The sequence below is a fragment of the Sus scrofa genome, chromosome 6, assembly GCF_000003025.6.
Source record: "Sus scrofa isolate TJ Tabasco breed Duroc chromosome 6, Sscrofa11.1, whole genome shotgun sequence".
Taxonomy (NCBI): Eukaryota; Metazoa; Chordata; class Mammalia; order Artiodactyla; family Suidae; genus Sus; species Sus scrofa.
Genome location: NC_010448.4, coordinates 31,553,629 through 31,575,712, shown reverse-complemented (window position 1 = coordinate 31,575,712; position 22,084 = coordinate 31,553,629). Strand labels below are relative to the sequence as shown.

At 40.0% G+C, this 22,084-nt stretch overlaps 2 protein-coding genes across 5 annotated transcripts in view; one reads left to right on the top strand and one right to left on the bottom strand.

Moving 5' to 3' along the window:
- RPGRIP1L (RPGRIP1 like) overlaps window positions 1-10,776 on the bottom strand; it is a 95,604-nt gene extending 84,828 nt beyond the window's left edge. For all 4 annotated transcript variants that reach the window (XM_021097099.1, XM_021097100.1, XM_021097102.1 and 1 more), the window contains exons 1-4: window positions 10,671-10,776; window positions 7,730-7,821; window positions 6,011-6,155; window positions 2,562-2,860 (exon numbers count right to left, since the gene is read on the bottom strand). In XM_021097099.1, the coding sequence (XP_020952758.1) occupies window positions 2,562-2,860; window positions 6,011-6,155; window positions 7,730-7,814 (529 nt within the window). In that variant the 5' untranslated portion in view covers window positions 7,815-7,821; window positions 10,671-10,776. The remainder of the gene's footprint in view (window positions 1-2,561; window positions 2,861-6,010; window positions 6,156-7,729; window positions 7,822-10,670) is intronic.
- The window catches only part of FTO (fat mass and obesity associated), a 387,563-nt gene continuing 376,517 nt past the window's right edge, over window positions 11,039-22,084 (top strand). The window contains 1 exon segment of the mRNA NM_001112692.1: window positions 11,039-11,097. Within this exon segment, the coding sequence (NP_001106162.1) occupies window positions 11,053-11,097 (45 nt within the window). The 5' untranslated portion in view covers window positions 11,039-11,052.

The window sequence follows — 22,084 nt, the reverse complement described above, 5'->3', positions numbered from 1 at the left end:
GAAGGAAAAAGGTTTTAAAATTTTGATTTTATAAAGGATTTTTGGTTTTTAAATTACTCATTCATACCCCTTGACCTTATATTTTAAAACTTATCTTCATTTGTGTGATTCATAGGCCCTATGAGCATAAGTCAAAATGCTTCCTGTACTTTAATATACCTCAATAAGAAAATTCATATTTAAACAAAGGCAGTTGAAGATGAGATCATCAATAGGATTCCTTTAAATGAAGCATTTTGCTGTTGCACTTAAAACATAATTAAAAAAAATATATAGTTACATGTAATTTACAAGCTTGGTCCCATTGTTAAAAATGAGACATACTCTTCTTTTTTGGCTGCACCCGTGGCATGTGGAAGTTCCCAGGCCATGGATTGAACCCACACCACAATTCCAACCTGTATCACAGCTGCGGCAAAGCTAGATCCTTAACCCACTGCACTACAAGGGAACTTTGACATTCTCCCCACTCCTCACTTTTTTTTTTCCCAAGGGGTGCACCTGCAGCACATGGAAGTTCTGGGGTAGGAGTTGAATTGGAGCTGCAGCTTCTGGCCTAGGCCACAGCAACACAGGATCCCAGCGGCATCTTCGACCTAAACCACAGCTCACAGCAACGCCAGATCCCTAAACCACCAAGCAAGGCCAGGGATTAAACCCACATCCTCATGGATACTAGTCAGGTTCAAAACCAGCTGAGCAACAATGGGAACTCCTTGACACACTTTTAATTATAGGAGTTACATTATAGAAAACGTTAAAAAATAGAAATAATTAAGCATCAGTTTAAGGTAAAACATGGCAAATAATTTAGATTTTTTAAATGGAGAACAGTCCCAGATATAAAGGTACAGAAAAAAATTCATACTCTTTTGAAAAGTTTACTTTTAAAAAATGAGAATTTTAATTAAGAATAGTGGAACTATTTGCTATTTCCCAAATTTTCAACATTTATTGCTATAATCCAGACTAAAGAACAGAACAGGCTCTGCTTAAAACATTACAATAGTTTACTGAGTAAAAATTTGCCAATTATATTATTTTGGCAGTAATACTAATTCTTAAGCTTTTCCTACATAAATTATGGAAAAACTAAACATCACTACCAGAGTTTAAAAAAAACTATTTGTATTCAAAATATATCTTAGCATGAAAGACCTTGCAGACCACGGAGATCAATTTCTCCAACTACAGTCACAGATGACAAAATTTAAGGTGCAGAAAGAATGGCAAAATTTTAAAGGCAAAATACATCATTGTGGACCTATCATCTCCCGACCTTTTTTCTAATCCGGTGTTATCACTCCATTTTACAGATGGGGAGAATGAGGCTCTGGGAGGTCAAGCACTCTCTCCCATGTACAAAGTTAATTCACGACAGAATGTACTTGCTGATTCATAATTCATTATGGTTATTTTGGTTATATTTAAAGTCTAGTGCCAATCTCACACAGCTAGGAGTAGCCAAACCCTTTCATCCTGCAGCTGCCTCCTGCCTGCATAGAGGCCTTACTGACTTCAAAGGAACTCTGTCCAGGGAACAGACAGTGTTAACATTTTGGCTCAGAGAAAAAAAAATAGAAGAAATCTTTCTCTTTCTGTTCAGATGGGGTTTTTGCTTCCCTCAATGAATTGAAATGAAAGTTTTACATGATTTTTTATTTCCCTAAAAATGTTTGGTCTTTATGTGAGGCACATTCCAAACCAAGAGGAATTAGAACTAAAATTTGATTTCCTTCCCTAGTTGTTGAGAAAAAATTACTTAAAATATTTATTGACTTTGTGCTTCATTATATAAACTTTGTGGTGAGGAGAACCAGGAATTTTTATTAGAAATACTTAAGTTCTATCTATAGCATTGAGTCTCCTCTATGCAACTGAATTGCTTTATAAGCTGGGTAGATTTTAGGTGGTTCATTTTCAAGATGAGGAAAGTGGTTGACCTATGATCACTGTTTTGGAAATGGAAGAGACCTTTTATGGTCACTGGCTTAAATCCTTTCATTTTACATGTAAAGAAAACTCATGTTCAGAATGATTAGACTTGTCCAAGGTCATCAGAGGGTAAGTAAAGGAGCAAGAACCCAATTTTTTAAACCCCTCGTTATGTGCACGTTCCACTGCCAAGCTGCCTCCATACACTGATAGAGATTTAACCAATTCTGTACAATTTACAGAAGGCCTTTGTACGAAGAACTTGGATGTGATCACACAGAATAACAGTATGATCATAGAAGCAAACTAGGGGCTTCTCCATTTGCCTGAGTCAATGTGATTTCCGTCTGTAATATAAAAACCAACTTAAACTCGTATTTTATGTAGTTTCATATTTGCCTCTTTTATCCGGATAGTTACGTTCAATGTTTTTCTAAACAAAATTGAGAGTAATCTAGTGATTCTTACAAAAAAATGACCTTCAAGTCAGTATGATTTCATCAAAAAGTCAAAAAACTTTTCTCTAAAGATACTTAAAAACATGCATTATATAGAAATAATAGTGTGTGTGTGTAAAACAACCTACTAAGACTTAAATTTAGAATTTAATGTGAGCTTCATTTTACCTTTCCTGGGGCACTCCTGTATGGCTGCATTTTCATTCACTTTTCTACGTCCAGTATTAACACGAGATTGCACATAATTGTACGGAGTGTGCCTGTGACCCTGGATCTGAAGTTGCTGTTTGGTTGATATTAGTCTGTTTTTGAGGACTTCATTTTGTCTTTCAAGCTCGTGAACTTTCTCTTGCAGCTGCTCAATCATCTCTTCCATTTCCACATCTCTTCCCAGCCGCTTGGGGCCGCCACCAACCCGCTCATATCTTTTCTTGTCATTAACTAGCCGTATTAACTTGGTGGCCATTCTAGGGAAATAATAAAAAGATGAAAAGGAATGTGAGAAGTCAGCATAAAATGCATTCTGTTGAAAGGAACATAATCACTGTGAAGACTTCAGTGCAGAACCTGAATAATAAATTTCAGGTTTTGATGTAACTATTACTGCCTGTGAAGAATCCTTTGATGATAATTGAAACCACTGGGCAACAATCTGCTTTATAGCACTGACAAATAACAGTTTCCTAAGGCTTATCATTTAAGGTTAGTAAAGAGAGGACACATATTTACTCCATATGTTCCTCAAATGCAATTTTTAACGCATGACCTTATGTAGGAATGCTGTATGCACTTAAAATGTAGCTACAGATTGTGGATGTGGTGGGTTATATCTGCAAGCCACAGTAAGTTAAAACTTTTCAAAAGTGTATTAAGACTATGCAGCATTTAGGTGATGTATTATTTTCAGTCTCTCTAGAATTAAGATAGGTTACAAATACAAAATGTTAGAATGTGTAGAGACACACACATTAAAAGCCAATGAAAAAGCCAAAAGAAACCCAAATGCACCATTAAACGTTGCTTAGTGCTCAAGAAACATGCGTGTTTAATGGCAGAAAATAATTAGATAGAAAAAATATTATTTCATGTTACTTTTAAATTTAGACATACATTGTGCTTTTGACATCTCAGGAGTTTATACCTTTGATTCTTTTAAGTTTTGATAAAAACTGGTTAGACAGAACAAAAGACAGAAAGGGCACATGGGGGTGATGTAATATACACGTACAGAAAACATGCTTGACAGTGAATGGAAAAATCTTGGCAGTACAAGAAAGAAAAGGTGGCTTTGATGAGAGACACAAGTTCAAGACTTTACAAAATTGGTCGCACATCTTCAATAGCTGATTCTAGTTTATAGTGAATCTATTTTTATAAAGACCCAGACAGGAGATTGAAAATAAAAACACACTTCATTTTACTTTAAACGGGGTTTGCTTTATTTTAGCATGGTTATGGACAGAAGCTTTTACTTAAGAGAACAAAAGTGAAATAAAAAAAAAATCCTTAATAGTTTTGGGATGTCATAGAACAACCTTTTTTTGCCCTAAGCAGAGTCCTCTGTAAAAGCGGTAGTAATACATGTCTATCTACACTTCTGGCTACTCGGCCTACAGCATGTGGCATCGGGGAGAGCTATGCATAACATAATCAGTTAAGATTGTTTTCTCTTTCCCTTGAGGCACATCCATTAAACATGCTTTATAAGGGATATAGGATAATAAAAACCAAGATCCAAGAGTACCACAAACACCCTAGTAAAATAATCAATGGATTAGTTCATTTTCCACCTAATCCAGAGAAGGATGTATCACTGGGAAATTTGGGGCAGGTATCACAGCCCACCAGATCCACACTCTACCTAGCCCATGAATGAGTTGAAGACCTGAACCCCACCAAATGGCTTATCCATAGCAAGATGGTAGCCATCTAAACGAGCTGTCAACCTGATTATCTCAATCTTCTGTTACGGAAGGACTTAGACACATTGATAGAAATGACATTCAAAAGAAAGACACAGATTTAATGTGAAAAAGCAGTCAACATCTAGAGAAAAATAAACAACCCTAACTTTTAAGGCAAGAAGAACACATTGATAGACAGGCTTGAAAATCCTTCAAAGAGAGTCAAGTAACTTTGTCAAGAAACAGAAGACTGCATTTGTTTTGTCTAGCAATAGACAATCAATTTTCGTTGATTATTCATGATATTAATGAAATAAATGATTGGGTAAAGTTTGAGTGCTTCTTTTGAAGGGTGGTTTATCAAATGCACATTTTTATTAAAGTGATTCTAATTATTCTTAAGGGTAAATTTAAAGATAGTTTTACCCGTGCATCTAGGTAGCGTCAGTGATGTGAAATCAAGATGGAAATTAGAGCTTTGGCTTATAGTGGTCATTGGATCACCACTCTCAGGGCTGAGTAAAATATAATCCCAGGAGGTTAAATGGCTTGAACATACCATAGGCAGAGAGATAAAAGAACACGTGCACACAACTTGACTCCTAGCCCAGGCCTTTTCCCACTAAACAACATAGCTCATCATTAAGTTGTTTTCCATTTTCTGGCTAGGACAAATTACTAATGAGGTCAAGGTTGTGAATTCAATTCTTTTACTGACCAATTAGGTTTACGAAAAATAAAACAAAACTGTTAGTGGTCACAGACTAAATTTCTCATTCAGACAAGATGATAGAAAAGGAATCAGGTAGGTGAGTCACATGTCTTGAAAAAAAATCATGTTACCATGATTCAAAAACCAACTCAAAGTAAAAGTCCCACACAAAGAAGGTCAGTGGGTGTTTAAAGTCTTCAGAGTAGGAATTGACTAGAATCACTACTTTATAGGCTAAATTCTAAGCAGAAAAAAAACCCCTATCTTCTTTCTTCAACGTCTGTCTCACCTTACCATTGAACCTAGAACATGAATATGAATACAGATCTGCTTCTGGTCACGCTTACAAACGAGAATGAACTTTTAATGCTACACATTCAGGAGATAGTCACAATATTTCTGAACTGGAAAGAATTCAAGATATCTACTCTTAAGACATAATCCCTGCAGAAATATTCTGCATACAAAAGTGGCTGTTTTTTTTTTTAAGAACAGTAGACTCTCTGAATTAAAGATATATAGATTCTAGACTAAACCAAAATTAGTCTAGAAAGTTAGTTTATCTATGTTCCAGATAGCGACATTTTCACCAGGAAACCCCAAATCTTAGGGGAATATGCATTCTAACAAGTTAGAGTAGCTAATTACTTTTTAAAACATTCATTTTTAAAATCAGGACATTTAAAAAACAGATGGTTTGGCTATTTGCTTATTAAACTATAAATATTAAAGTGAAAGTTATTTAGAGATATGATATACTCATGGCACTCAGAGCTATTAGCTCTTTCTTTCAAATAGCAACTTCAGACATACTAAAACTCATCATCTTTTTGGTTTATTATTCTAGTAAGATTTTCCATTTTTAAAAACTGTATTTATGAACAACCTGCCTTGTTCCAAAAAAGATTCAAGGTGGGGTTTTCAATTAAGTTTACAGAAAAGCACACCCCCCAAAATTTACAGCGTCAGGAACAAAAAAGCTAAAAGCTTTTTATCATAACCTTTTAATTTTATCCTCCTGCTTGCGGGCATGCTGTTTGAGTAAAATGTTCTCATCATGCAAACGCAAAAATCTGTCTTCCAGTTCCTCACGACTGATACGTGACACTGCCTGGAGAGACTTCATTGTCCGTGTTGTTGAAGTTTCTGTAAAAATGCCAAGGTAATTAATAGAAGGATTACTTAAAATAGTCTCTAAAAACAGTAACGGTTGATATTAATATGATCTCTGATGTACTCCTCTAAGATTTTTTTTCTTTGTGACCCATCCTTAAGACCACTTTAGAACATGTTACAGCATTGTTCACTGATTGGAAGTAAGAACAAAAAAGATCTTTGCTATTGATACTTTCTATGCAGTATTAAGGATCTGAGCAACAGTAGTATCCATTCAGAAATGTATTCAAATAACCACATTTAAGAATGTAAGATGGAACTCTGAGTCAATAAATTCTTCAATTTATATGCTGAATGTTGAAAAGACTGAAAGTCAGAGTATCTGGAAGCATTTTTTTCCCCCCAAAGGTAGGAATTATAGCAACAACAATATGATTAAGATAGTTTCCTGAGCTATGCATATAGGGTTATAGAAAATAAACTATAAAATATGTAAGACCAAATAAATAAAAACCTTCACAAACCATTTATAAGCTATCATGTATTTTTAAAGAACTTTTACACCTTTTAGCACGTGTGTACGTTTTTTTTTCTTACATATGCATAAGTTTGGTATTTTCCTGTGAAGCTGGTCAATTTTCAACAACCCTCCAAAAAAGACAAAGAACAAATGGGCAAAGATGAAAGCCCTATGAGGGGGTTACTTAAGGCAAGAATGGAACTTAGGGTGAACAAGCCCCCCAAAATAGCTTTGCCCACTTAAAATTTATTTGTATTTGAATCTCTGATACTCCACCAAAGATCTAAAGCAAAATCTTATACGTTCTTTTCACTTTTAATCAAATTTATCTTTTTCAATGAACCACTTCTGACCACCTTTCTGTGCTAGTCCAAGGTGACCACTTGTAGGGTTTTGATTAACAAGAGCATGAAGAAGTCTTAGTGGAATATATTTCGCATCACAGTCTTTTCAGGGACAAATGCTATGGCATAACAGAGACATTGTACACACAAACAAAAACATAGCTCTATACTCTAAATTGTTTCTTAAAGCAGCACTTTCTCAATATGAAAGTGCTTTTTTAGCTCTAGAGCAACCACTAAGTGATAAAAGGACAAAGAAAACCTTTAATGTGTATTAATTTGATAAAACAAAGCCAGTATCACTTGGATAAACAAACCATTTTGAGCTACTCTACTTGAAAGGCAAAAAATTTTAAATATGGTATTTCCTCCCATATAAAATTCAAGCATAAAGAAACATTTTAATGGTGAATGTGATTTAAACCAGGCAATTTGGTTTCGAGGCTTGATACTCTCTGCGTAGTTTCTACTGATGTGTGGAATTTTAAAAAGATGATTTATCACAATTCTTTATCAGAACAGAGAAGGATTTTACATTTTCTATGAGCTGTTGATAATTGATGCATGTAGTAAAATACCATATGTTGTTCTAAATTCTCCATCTTCTTGTTTAGTCCAATCAAGAGCTATATAGTTACTTAAATGGCTCTGTTTGTATGAATATCAGAAATACTTTAAATTAAAAGTAAAGAAGTTACTGATCAAAGTTCATAACTGTAATAAAGAACAGCTGGCCGTACCTTGTAACCTTCCCATTCCAAAGAGATTTAGACCTATATCTTTCACAGGCAGGTCTCCTGCAGTCTCATCAGCTGGACCAGACATTGCCTATCTGTGGAGAAAAGAAAATTCAAATAAAATCTTTCCAAGTTGTAACATTAACTATGCAATGGAATGAACCAAATAAAACGAATAAGGCACTAGAACTTTAATGGATATCTTATTGCCCACATGTGCTGCTTGAAGAAGATGAAAGCTTCTATTTTAAAAGTAATACTACATTCAATCATGGAGCCAGAGTCCCTTTCAACAGTGTATTTCCTATAGTTTGCTTAGGAAATGAGGTAAGATTATCATTCTTCCTTCTTTCTTCTTCTTATTCCTCTATGTGAAACGAAATAAACTCCCCCAAATTTAAGAAGTACCCCCTCTCCATCCTCCATCCTCTTCTCTGCTCCCCAAAGAAAAGCAGGTATCTTAAAAAAACACTCAAGGCAGGAACTTGATTCAAACAGTTGTTTCTACTGGCTGGTCAGGTCACCTAATCTCTTGAGTTGTAGTTACTTAATTTTTCAAAATGCAGAAAACAATACTACCTCACAGAGTATTTTAAAGGTTAGTGAAATGGTAAATTAAAAGCATTTAGCACACTTGCCTGGGATGTCAATATCGCGTGAATATTAATAGTCAGCTTGATGCACAAAAGGAGTGGGTAGCTCTGAATTTTATCAAAGAGGGTTCATAAACTCATCAGCTGGATTTGTTTTTGTTGTGTCCTTTGTTGCCATGAGGCCTAGGTCCCAGGGCTTCCTACCTCCATAGAGAGGCTGTCCAGCTAATTCTGGCATTTTTACAGTTTCTGGTCTTTACAAAGATGCATCCCAGTAACTTAAGTCTTATAAGTGAATGTAGCAGTCCATACAACGGTTAGTAATGCCAAAAATTAAAAAAAAATTTTTCATTTCAATCCACCCAGAATGCCAAATGCAAATCAACAATGAAGATGCCTAAGGCGGAGGTTCCCAGTCTCTAGCATGTTGGTCCTGGACTGTAAAGTCTGAAAGAGTAGCAAGCTGGTCTGTCGTGTTCACCTCTGTACTCTCAGAGGCTGACACAGGGCCCTGGGCACATTGCTGGCATTCACTAAATAGTCGTTGAATGGATGAATGGAGTCCTTGGGGCTTCAGGGTCTGTGGATCCAGAGATGGTTTCCAAAATCTTGTATGCATTATGGGGAAATACATTATGTTTTAGGGAGAGGATTAATAACTTTTATTATAACTTGTCAAAAGTTGAGAACAACTGCATTTTACTGTGACATAAACAGCTCACAGACATATGCCTGGGAGATCATCTACTTCATTTGGAAACACTGCTACAGGAAAGGTCAATTAGGAACCAAATTATCAAGATGTTTAAACACAGGTCACTTGTGAAAATAATAACTTCTCCTTTTTGTCTTTTTAGGGCTGCACCTGTGGCACATGGACGTGCCCAGGCCAGGGGTCAAATCAGAGCTCAGCTGCCGGGTTACACCACAGCCACAGCAACACAGGATCCGAGCCACAACCACAACCCACGCCAAAGCCCACGGTAAAGTGGGATCCCCAACCCACTGAGCGAGGCTAGGGATCAAACCTGCATCCTCATGAATTTTAATTGGGCTACTAACCCACTGAGCCACAATGGGAACTCCCACGAAAATGATAACTTTTCCCTGAGAGAATTTGGTACTTTTATAACAATAACGATGATGATGGTGTTAACATTTATTGAATTCTCGCTAAAATGTGCTAGGCACTCTCCTAAGTGCTCTGCTTGTGTAAATTAATGAAATATCTCACAATAGGCTTGTGAGGTTGTTACTTACGTTTGCTACTAATGAAGAAACTGAGACAAGGCTTAGGTACTTTGCCCAAGTTCACACATATTCCAAGTAGCTGTCTGGTCCTATTTTTGGTTGTCACAACTGGGAAGGTGGGGGGCACCAGTGATACTGGTATCTAGTGGTCAAGAGATGATGTTAAACATTGAACCACAACAAAGAACTATGTGGCCTCAAATGTTAATAGAGCCAAGGTTGAGAAACCCTGCACGGGGCTGCAATGTCTCTCCAATATCTTTTCAGGCAATCCCTCCTGGCTCATTATGCACCACTCACACTATTCTCTAGGTTCTTTGAATTCACAGTATCCTTGTCTTGCCCAAGGCCTTTGCATGAGGTGGCTCCTCATTCTTTGGTGTCCAGCTCAAATATCACTTCCTCAGAGAGGCCTTCCCTGATCTTCCTATGTTAGAGTACCCTTCCTTCCAAGTTCAGCACCATTTGTTTCTTGTATAGCAATCAGCTCGATATGAAATAATCTTATTTACTAGTTCGTTACTATTTCATCTTCACTAATAAAGTATAAGCGTCTTAAGACCCGCATCAGTCCTGTTCATAGCTGGTCGGAACAGTGCCTAGCACAGAGTGGGCACCTACATTGTTTTATGGAATGAATAATTGAATACCTGCCACTAAGACTAAAATGGTAAACAAAGACTCCCACCTTGATAGATTATGGGGTAATCACGATAAACAAATAATTGTAAATAACTGAGCAAACAAAATGTCACTCAAGAGGCTTATTAGGGTTTCCCAACGAACTCCTAACCCAGGACAAATAAGCATACTGTTTCTGGGACCTACTTAAAGAAGGACCTAGCTAGTCATGGCAATTAGCATTAGCTCTCGAGAGCTAGGTTTCAGGGCTAGGATAGAAAATTTCAAACCGGTGCGGGGCGTGGGAATAATATAGGCTGCCTGTGATTCAGGCCTGAGGAAGTGGTGTCTCGGGCCGGGCTGCTCTTCACGCGAGCAGAACTCCAGGGTCTTCTCCAGATGGTAGAGCAGACCCCAGGACCGTGGCCCGTGCTGCAGATCTGCCCCCTTCCTCCCCTGTGCTCCCCCAGAATACTCACCGCCACTCTCTCTCAGCCGCTAGTTACCGTTGCTATAGCGCCGACGGCAAGTGGGGCGGCTGGCCGAGAGGAGCACGGGAAAAAACATGGCAGGCTCCGTTGACTCCTGGGAAATGTAGTTCTCCTCGGGCCGTGGCCCTCCTGCTCGCTGCGCTGCGGACTACGATCACCCAGCTGTTGGACCTGGGAAATTCTCTTGCTCCAAACCCCGAGGCTAATTCCGGCGTAGCCGTGGTGCGCTCTGGGAGTGGTAGTTCTCGCGGCTCCGAGAGCGAATGGCGCCAGGCGGGAGCAAGATCCCGAGAGAACTACACAGAGGAGGCGGGGTCCAGGGCGCGGAATCTACGCGGCTAGCAGTGGCGAAGGAGGCTATAGCAGCAGCATGAAGCGAACCCCAACCGCCGAGGAACGAGAGCGCGAAGCTAAGGTATCTTGGGCTCCTCAGAGTCTGGGATCTTTCATGCACTTGTAATGGGGGCTGGGAACCCGAAGGACTTGGTTGGATGGCGAGCGCACCCACGATCTTAAGCCAAGGGATGACAAGGCCTTGTTAGCAAGGGAACCAGAGACTTTGGGGGTTGTAAATTCGTGCTGTTTGCAGGCCTAGTCCCGTTGGATCAGCTCACATGAGAATCTAGACACCCCTTTCCTTGTCCTGCTTCTGCATCTAATTCCTTGATTAAATTTGTAGCTACTCTTGTGCCTCAGTTTACCGGACTCGAATATGCCTGTGATCGTAACAGTTGTGCTTCCTCTTCGGTAATGATTTCTGAGGACTGGGGTAGATGTAGGTGAAATATCTGTGTATTCAGCTGTGCTGTTTTCAAACAGTGTATGTTCTGTGTCTTCATCACAGCGGATAGGATCTTTAACTACACTCCTATTTTCTCCTTTTGGGGTTCATCCTGTAACAGTTGCTTGTTCCATGGGATGACAGTAGTCACAGTAATAGAATTTTTTAAAAATCATTTATTAGTGTCAGGCTCTGCGTTTTCATAATATTTGTATTATTTCATATTTTTTTATCACAGCAGATTGCAAGATAGATATTATACAGATGGAGTAACATCAATTCTGTTTTACAGAAGAAGACTTAAGCCTCAGAAGAACTGTTTCCCTCATTCCCCAAATCAAGTCGTGATTTGTCTAAATACATTGGTTCACTTTTTTCCATCTTTACCACCTTGGACCAAGCTACAATTACCTCTTCCATGGACTGTTCCAGTCGTCTCTTGGTCCATATTCACCTTACGCCTTGCTTCCTTTCTGTTGCTCTTCCCACACAACCAGTCTCTTCTCCACACTGCAGTGTGTGAGCTTTTCAAAATGCAAATCTAATCATGACTCTTTCCTTCCTAACTCCTCTGCCAGCCACCTGTTTAAAAATCTTTCATGGCTTTCCTTGCTCTTGGGATAAAGACAAAACTTCACATGGCCCACAGTGTTTTGCATGGTGTAGAACCTACCTGCATCATCCACAACCTCAAGGGATGTGACACCCTCCCTGCTCTCTGCCCATCAGCCACTTTGGCCTTCTTAGAAGTTTCTCTTTCCTGTGCTTTATTTGGTTACAGGGTCTTTACACATGCTGTTTGTTGCTCACTCTGTATTAGGTAGTTATTGGAAGTGAGAAGCATTGGTAAGTGAAGCAGACACCGTTTGTACTCTTATAGAATTTAGGGTCCTACAAGTGAACTCACTTTATCTTAGGGTAACACCTCTATGGATTTAAAATATAAAATGTGGGAGTTCCCGCTGTGGTACAGAGGGTTAAGAATCTGACTGCATGGAGTTCCGCTTGTGGCTCAGTGGAAACGAATCTGACTCGGATCCATGAAGACGCAGTTTCAACCCCTGGCCTCGCTCAGTGGGTTAAGGATCCGGCATTGTGAGTTGTGGTGTAGGTTGCAGATGCAGCTCGGATCTGGTGTTGCTGTGGCTGTGGTGTAGTCCCTATTTGACCCCTAACTTGTAAACCTCCATATGCCTCAGGTGCAGCCCTAAAAAGACAAAAAAAAAAAAAAAAAAAAAAGAATCTGTCAGAAGCAGCCGGGGTTGCTGTAAAGGCGCAGGTTCCATCCCTGGCCTGGCACAGTGGGTTAAAGCATTCAGTGTTGCTGCAGCTACAGCATAGGTTGCAGTATAGATTCAGTCCCTGACCTGGGAATGTCCATGTGCTGGGGGTGTAGCCTATAAAAAAAAATATGTGTATATATACACACATACATATATATAATATAGAATGTGTTCTATTATAGGACTTCCCTGGTGGCCTAGGGGTTAAGGATTCAGGGTTGTCACTGCTGTGGCTCAGATTCCATCTCAGGTCTGGGAATTTCAGCATGCTGCAAGCACAGCAAAAAAAAAAAGCGTCTATTTTGACCCAGGTTATAGCAACATTTCACTAGGGACCTGAAGTTTCCACGCTTGAGTCTGTATGTGATAAGGGCAGTATGTAAAGGTGGGTATGAAGGGGGAAGATCTTCTTGTGTTAGTCTACGTGCAGCAGTGCAAAGAAATGTCACACAGTGGTACTGTGCATGATGTCTCTTACCTTTTGGGTGTACATTTAAAGTTACTCATTTTTTTTCTGTAAAGATTTATTTTGCACCTATTATTGCCAGACACGTGACTATGATTTTGGCTAAGATAGATCCCTGCACAAAGAAGCTTTTACTCTATTGAAACCATAACGGTTGCCCGTGCAGTCTTTGTTAATATCATCCAGGAATTCCCTTTGTGGCTCAGCGGTTAATGAACCCACCAAGGATCCATGAGGATGCAGGTTTGATCCCTGGCCTCGCTTAGTGGGTTAAGGATTTGGTGTTGCTGTGAGCTGTGGTGTGAGCTGCAGATGATCCTGCGCTGCTGTGGCTGTGGTGCAGGCTGGCAGCTGTAGCTTCCAAGTTGACTCCTAGCCTGGGAACCTCCATATGCCACAAGTGCAGCCCTAAAAAGCAAAAAAGAAAAAATATATCATCCACATTTAATGGATTTTGAGACCAAGGCTGTAGACCTTTTAACTTGCCCAAGGCCACTTGGTTGCTGTGCAAAACTAGGGCCCAGACTCCAAAGCTTTTTTCTATCTTCTACTTGTGAAACATGTTGAATTCATATATCTAATTGTCTGACTGTGATCTTTATTTAAAATTTGTTTATTTATGAAACATTATTGGCTAGAACAAAGTATAGGAAATGGAGTTTTTTAATTTTTAATTTTTTAGGGCCGCACCTGTGGCATATGGAGGTTCCTAGGCTGGGGGTTGAACTGGAGCTGTAGCCTTTGACCTACACCACAGCTCACAGCAATGCCAAATCCTTGACCCACTGAGCGAGGCCAGGGATCAAAACTGCGTCCTCATGGATGCTAGTCAGATTCATTTCTGCTGAGCCACGACAGGAACTCCCAGGAAATAAAGTTTTAAATCTTAAATATAAGATATTCATTTACACGTGCATTATTTTCTCCTTTTTCTTTTTTTCTTTTTTTTTTTTTTTGTCTTTTGTTGTTGTTGTTGCTATTTCTTGGGCCGCTCCCGCGGCATATGGAGGTTCCCAGGCTAGGGGTCGAATCGGAGCTGTAGCCACCAGCCTACGCCAGAGCCACAGCAACACGGGATCCGAGCCGCGTCTGCAACCTACACCACAGCTCACGGCAACGCCGGATCGTTAACCCACTGAGCAAGGGCAGGGACCGAACCCGCAACCTCATGGTTCCTAGTCGGATTCGTTAACCACTGCGCCACGACGGGAACTCCATTTTCTCCTTTTTCTAATCACCTTTATTGAGGTGTAATTTACGTGTGGTAATTTGCACCCATTTGTAGGACCCAATTTGATGAGTCATGGCAGATGTATACCCCTGTGAAACCACTGTCACAGTTGATGTAGAGAGCATTTCAGTCTCTTCCAGCAGTTTCCTCTTGCTGATATGTAGTCAGTCTCTTCCTCCACCTTGGCTCCTAAGCAACTACTGGTAGGTTTTCTATGACTGTAGATGAATCTGTATTATCTAGAATTTTATATAGATAGAAGTATACTGTATGTATCTGCTTTCACTCGGCATAATTTTTGAGATTTTTTTTCATGTTGTTTGTATCAATAGTTCATTCCTTTTTCTTGCTGATAAGTCGTCTACCGTATGGCTTGACCCCATTTGTTTATTTATTTACTTGTTGCTGAACATTTGGATCATTTCTGGCCGAGGGCTGTTATGAAAAAAGCTGCTATGACCTTCATGGATAAGTCTAAGTTTTCATTTCTTTTGGATAAATACCCAGGAGCCCATTGGTGAGTCCTGTAGTAGTTCTGTGTTTCACCTTATAAGACCCTGCTAAACAATTTTCTGAAGTGGTTCTCCCATTTATATTGGTTTTCTAGGGCTGCTGGCACAAGCTACCACAAACTGGATGTTTTAAAACAAAATCGTATTAGCTCATAGGTCTAGAGATAGGTGTGGAATCAGGCTGTCAATAGGGCCTCTGAAGGCTCTAGAGGAAAATGCTTCCTTGTCTCTTCCAGCCTCTGATGCCTCTTGGCATTCCTTGGCTTGGGCTGTATAACTTGAACCTCTGTTCCCATCTGTCTTCCCATGGTACATTCTCTTTGTCTCAGATGTCTCTGACTTTTCTCTTGTAAGGACACCAATCAACACATTGCATTTGAGGACCTACCCTAAATCCAGGGTGCTCTTTATTTTGTATTCCTCAAGGTCCTTAACTTAATTACATCTGCAAAGCCCCTTTTTCCAAATAAGGGTAGAGGCACCAGTGGTCAAGACTTGGACCTATCTTTTTGGAGGATGCTATTCAAACCCACTACACCATTTTACATTTCCGTCAGCTGTGACGGTCCTAGTTGCTCCGTATCTTCATCGATACTTGTCTGTCTTTTAAATTTTGGCCATTCTGGCCATTCTAGTGGGCATGTGGTGGGATCTCATTGTGGTTTTAATTTGCATTTCAGTGATGACTAATGAGGGTGAATATCTCTTTTAAAAGTCTTTTTTCCGGAGTTCCCATTGTGGCTCAGCAGAAACGAATCTGACTAGCATCCATGAGGATGCCGCTTCCATCCCTAGCCTTGCTCAGTGAGTAAGGATCCAGCATTGCAGTGAGCCGTGGTGTAGGTTGCAGACGAGGCTCGGATCCTGCGTCACTTTGGCTGTGGTGTAGGCCAGTGGCTATAGCTCCAATTTGACCCCTAGTCTGGGAACCTCTGCTTATGCTGCACTTGCGGCCCTAAAAAGACAAAAAAAAAAAAGCTCTTTTCCATGTTGTAGCGTGTGTCATGACTTTTTGTTACTGAATAATGTATTCCGTTGTCCCAATGTACCACATTTTGTTTAAGCCACTCACTGGTTGATGGATATTTGGGTTGTTTCCACTATTTAGCTATTATGAATAATGCTGCTATGAACATTTGTGTTCAACTTTTTATATTTGTTTCTTTCCTTTTTATTTTAAAAACTATTTAAAATTTTTTGGCCACACCCACAGCACGTAGAAGTTCCTGGGCCAGAACAGTGACAATACCAGATCCTTAACCTACTGAGCCACAAGGGAACTCCTATTTCTATTTCTTGTAGGTAGATATCTAGGCATGGAATTGCTGGGCCACATGGTAAACTGCGTCTCATGTTTCAAGAACTGCTGTATTGTTTGTTACGGTCTGAATGTTTGTGTTGCCCCCCGATTCTCTTGCTGAAATTCTAACCCCAAGATGGTAGTATTAGGAGGTAGGGCCTTTCGGAGGTGATTAGATGGGTGGGGATGGAATCAGTGCCCTTCTAAAAGAGGTCTGAGAGAGCTCCCACACCCCTTCTGCTATGTGAGGATACAGGCTTTAAGCCGGGAGTCTGCAGTTGGAAGAGGGCCTTTACCAGAACCTGCGCATGCGGGTACCCGGATCTTAGACTTCCAGCTTTCAGACTGTGACAGTAAGTTTCTGTTGTTTATAAGCCTCCTAGTGTATGGTCTTTTGTTATAGCAGCCTGAGTGGACTAAGACATTAGTCCCTTAGTATGGATGTACCATTCAACATTCATGTTTGAGCGCTCCAATTCCTTAGCATCCTTGCCGAGGCTTGTTATCATCTGTCTCATTGATAATAGCCATCTTGGTGGGTGTGACATGATATCTCATTGTAGTTTTGGTTTTCATTTCTTTGATGTCTAATGATGCCGAGCTGCTTCTCCTGTGTTTATTGACCAGGTATATATCTTCTTTTGTGAAGTCTCGGTTCAGATCTTTTGCCCATTTTTTTTTTGTTTGTTTGTTTGGATTATTTGTGTTCTTTTTTTTTGTCTTTTTGCCATTTCTTGGGCCACTCCTGCGGCATATGGAGATTCCCAGGCTAGGGGTCGAATCGGAGCTGTAGCCGCCGGCCTACGCCAGAGCCACAGCAACTCAGAATCTGAGCCGCGTCTGCAACCCATACCACAGCTCACGGCAACGCCGGATCGTTAACCCACTGAGCAAGGGCAGGGACCGAACCCGCAACCTCATGGTTCCTAGTCGGATTCATTAACCACTGCGCCACGGCGGGAACTCCTATTTGTGTTCTTAATATCATGTTAGGAGTTTTTTATATTTTCTAAATATAAGCCCTTTTTCAGACATATGTATTGTGACTACTGTCTTTCATTCTTGTAGTTTGTTTAATGGTCTTTTGAAGAGCAAAAGTATTTAATTTCAATAGAGATCCAATGTATTGCTATTTCTTTTTATGATTCATGCTTTTTGTGTCATATCTATGAAGTTTTTACCTATCCCAATATCACAAAGATTTCTTGCTTGCTTTTATTTTTGTATTTTTAATTTTATTTGTGAAAAGATTTTCAGAACTTTTAAAGTAGTGGTATTATAAATCTTTAGTATTTGGGTATAGGATATGGTATTTTTCAAATTAATTAATTGCCCAAAGTCAGGATGTTTGTAATTTTGTAGAAGAGCTGAATTCAGACCCACACAATCTGGTTCCAGGGTCCAAATATTTATTAAGCTGTTCTGTCACACTCTCTCTTAATGTGGCCTAATTTCTCACAGTTTTCCCCTAAAATGATAAAAGTGAAAATTGTGAATTCTGAATCTATTTTTAACAAGTTGATCATCCATCCTAGTGTAACTAAACACAGCCTGTCTATCCTGGCAGAGGACATCTGTCATTTTTGCCTGGCTGGGGTCTTCTTTTTCTCTCTTTCTTTCTTTTTTTTTTTTTTCGTTTTTTTAGGGCCACATCTGTGGCATATGAAGTTCCCAGGCTAGGGCTCAAATTGGAGCTACAGCTGCTGGCCTACACCACAGCAAGGCTGGATCCGAGCCACATCTGTGACCTACACCGCAGCTCACAGCAATGCCGGATCCCTAACCCACTGAGCGAGGCCAGGGATCGAACCCTCAACTTCATGGATTCTAGTCGGGTTCATTAACTGCTGAGCCACAGAGGGAATTAAACTTTTTATCCCCATAATGGGTAACTGTTTTTGGTTTTCCTTTTCTCTTCGAAATAACTTGGATTGTGTTTTCTCCTTGTGATTGCTTATGCCATAGACTTTTATATAATTTCCAAGTCTGAAGGGTGAATAAAAAGGTTGGAGTAAATAGTTAACTTTTTATGATAACATTTATTTAATCTGTGTTACAGCCTAAGAGGATACATTTTTAAAATGAAATGTTTTATAAGGCATATAGTGAAGTAGGCCAGATGAGCATTTGATAGACTGAATTAGAACCATGCCCTCTACAGTTGTTTTGCTGTTGGATGGAGAGCTGGTACCCTGTGTCTCAGTTTGTCCAGCCAGAAAATGGAGTCAAGAATAGCTGCTTCCGGAGCTCCCGTGGTGGTGCAGTGGTTAACGAATCCGACTAGGAACCATGAGGTTGTGGGTTCAGTCCCTGCCCTTGCTCAGTGGGTTGATGATCCGGCGTTGCCGTGAGCTGTGGTGTAGGTTGCAGACACGGCTCGGATCCTGCGTTGCTGTGGCTCTGGCGTAGGCCGGTGGCTACAGCTCCGATTCGACCCCTGGCCTGGGAACCTCCATATGCCGCGGGAGCGGCCCAAGAAATGGCAAAAAGACAAAAAGACAAAAAAAAAAAAAAAAAAAAAATAGCTGCTTCCGTGAGTTGCTCTGAGAATCTAGTTGATTATATTTGGCCATTGTGCCAAGGACAGAGCCGGTATGGCTTTGTTTGAGGGTTGCCCAAAGAACCGGTTGTTGACAGTGAGGCTGCCACCATGTTTGTTTGGGGCAGATGATGTAATTTATTGTTTTGAAATGATTTACAATTTATAGAAGAGCTGCAAGAATGGAACAGAGAGCCCTTACAGACCCATCATCCAGATTAAAAACTTGTTCACCTCTTGCAACAAATGCTTTAGAGCTCTTTCTTTCTCTTTCCCTATATATTTACATGAACTATTATTATGTTTTATGAACCCCACAGAGTAAATTTGGCAACACCAATCCTCTTTACCCCTGCTTCAGCGTGTATGTACTAAGAACAAGGACACTCTCCTATATATAAACGTAGCCAATTATCAATTTCAGAAAAGTTAATATTGATGAGGTACTCTTATTTAATCCAATGTCCATATATAAATTTTGCCAATTATCCTAGTAATATCTTTTTTTTTTTTTTTGTCTTTTTTGCCTTTTCTGGGGCCGCACCCTCAGCATGTGGAGGTTCCTAGGCTAGGGGTCTAATCGGAGCTGTAGCCACCGGCCTATGCCAGAGCTACAGCAGCATGGGATCTGAGTCACGTCTGCAACCTACACCACAGCTCACGGCAATGCCAGATCCTTAACCCACTGAGCAAGGTCAGGGATTGAACCTGCAACCTCATGGTTCCTAGTCGGATTCGTTAACCACTGAGCCATGACGGGAACTCCATATCCCAGTGATATTTTTTATAGCATATTTTTCCTGGTCCAGGCTTCAATCCAGAATTGTACATTACCTTTAATTGTCATGTTGCTAGTCTCTTTTAATCCCCTTTAAATTGGTTCCTCATCCTTTCTTTGTTTTTTAAGATATTGACATTTGTAATGAGTAAGACCTTACCATTTGTGATGAGTACAGGCTGTTTGTTCTGTCGTTTGCCCCTGCACTCTTATTTGTCTGATATTTCCTTATGATCAGATTCAGATTATGCATTTTCGGCATGTGTATATTTTTGAGGAAAGATAGGGGTCACCAGAGATCACAAATTTACAATTTACACGTTCATCCTGCCCATAAATGTGCTTTATTTAGTTCAAAGGAACCGTGTTTGAAAATTTCCGAATTCTTTCCTAATCTTTAAAAGTTGAGAGATTTCATTTAAAAACTTGGAGTTCCCCCTGTGATGCAGTGTGTTAAGAATCTGACTGCAGCGGCTCTGGTCACTGTGGAGGCACAGGTTTGATCCCTGGCCCGGCGCAGCGAGTTAAAGGTTCTGATGTTGCTACACCTGTGGCATAGGTTGCAGCTGTGGCTCAGTTTCAATCCCTGGCCTGTGGCTTTCCTTATGGCACGGGGACAGCCATTAGAAAAAAAAATCTGGATGGCTGGCTTTCCTGAAAAACTAGGCCTATCTGGAAACCCTGGGCATGCATTTCACTAACTAGAGCTAGAATGATGGGAATGTATTTTCCATAATGCTGCACTCCAGCTTTACCCACTTAGTCCCAGTTGGAGAATATGGAGTTTTACAGGCAGACTTCTGGAATTGAATCCTTTTCTGTCACCGGCTTGGGAAAGCAGCTTTTCTGTACCTCAGTTTCCTTATCTGAAAATGGTGGGGGTTTCACTCTTTACACGTGTAGTGAGGATTAACTGAGATATAGGTAAAGCACCTAGAACTTTGCTGGCACGCAGTAAAAATAAACATTTCATCAGCACTGTCTGATCCTAGTAGCTATTCAGTGAACTGATATTGAGTGTCTAATGGGTAGATTTTCTCAACTGGGCTTCCACTAACTTCTTTCTCTTTCATTCCAAATGGTAGTAGTTACGTACCGCCCTTGGAAGAATGGAGAAAATAGACCATTTTCTGTGTTCTTTGGTTCAGATGAGGGACCTGGTTAAGTGCCAAGTAGGGTCCTGAGCCCTGGGAACAGTGGGCAAAGATGCAGAATTGGTTCCATGGAACCTGTTGCCTCTCCATGAATGAAGATAGATAATTAAGCATCAGGGGAGACGTGTTCCTGGTCCTGGGACCAGGATGTGGTAGCAGGGAGGACTAATGTGGTATGGAGGTCATTTAATTCCTTCCTCAGGAAGGTCTGTTTAACCTGGTTTGGGGTCATGGAATTCCTTCCTAAGATCTTTTTTTTTTTTTTTTTTTTTTTTTTTGCTTTTTAGGGCCACACCTGAGGCACATGGAGGTTCCCAGGCTAGGGGTCAAACTGCAGTTACAGCTGCAGGATCCGAGCCGCATCTGTGACCTACAGCACAGCTCATGGCAACGCCAGATCCTTAACCACTGAGCAAGGCCAGGGATCGAACCTGAAACCTCGTGGTTCTTAGTTGTATACGTTTCCACTGTGCCATGGCGGGGAAAGGAGTCTTTAAGATGTTTTTTTTTTGTTGTTGTTGTTTTTATTTTATTTTCTCTAAATTACTCAATGAAGTTTATTACATTTACCACAATCATCACAACCCAATTTTTTTTATAGAAGCTTTTATTTTTTTTAATTTATTTATTATTTATTTTTAGTCTTTTTGCTATTTCTTGGGCCGCTCCCGCGGCATATGGAGTTTCCCAGGCTAGGGGTCTAATCGGAGCTGTAGCTGCCAGCCTATGCCAGAGCCACAGCAGCTCGGGATCCGAGCTGCGTCTGCAACCTACACTTTAAGATGTTTTTAAGGGTGTATGCTTATGAGAGGCCCAGGACTCCTTTAAGGTTGTTCAGTCATGTTAGAACTGTTTAGCTCTGGAATGAAAACATGTGGATGTTGAATTCCAGGGTAGCTTCAAAGGTTTCACAGGCTGGCGTGGGTGACAGCATCTCTTTTTAAATTATGGAGAATAGAAACAGTTTAAATTGATTACCGAGAGGGCTATATACTTAAAGGGAGCATAATAATTTTGTTTAAGAAATGTGCATTTTAACCCTACAGTGGAGAAACCTAGCAGTCACTTCATCAGCCAGGTGACCAAGGTAAACATCATTAGTGGTGACAAGTCATGTTGATTTAATTCATAATAAAACAATAAAAATGATAAAAAGTACATTTTTATCAGTGAAGGAATATATCCAGAAGAGATAAACCTATTTCAAATAAAAGTCATTTAAAACCTCTTCTGTTTTTGGTGATAATTGTCTTAATATTTAATAAGATAAACCTTAAAGTCATAAGGTCTAATGAGTTATAATAACTCAATAAAAGGAAGTTTGTTATTTATATATGTACCCACTGGGTACTTTTTTT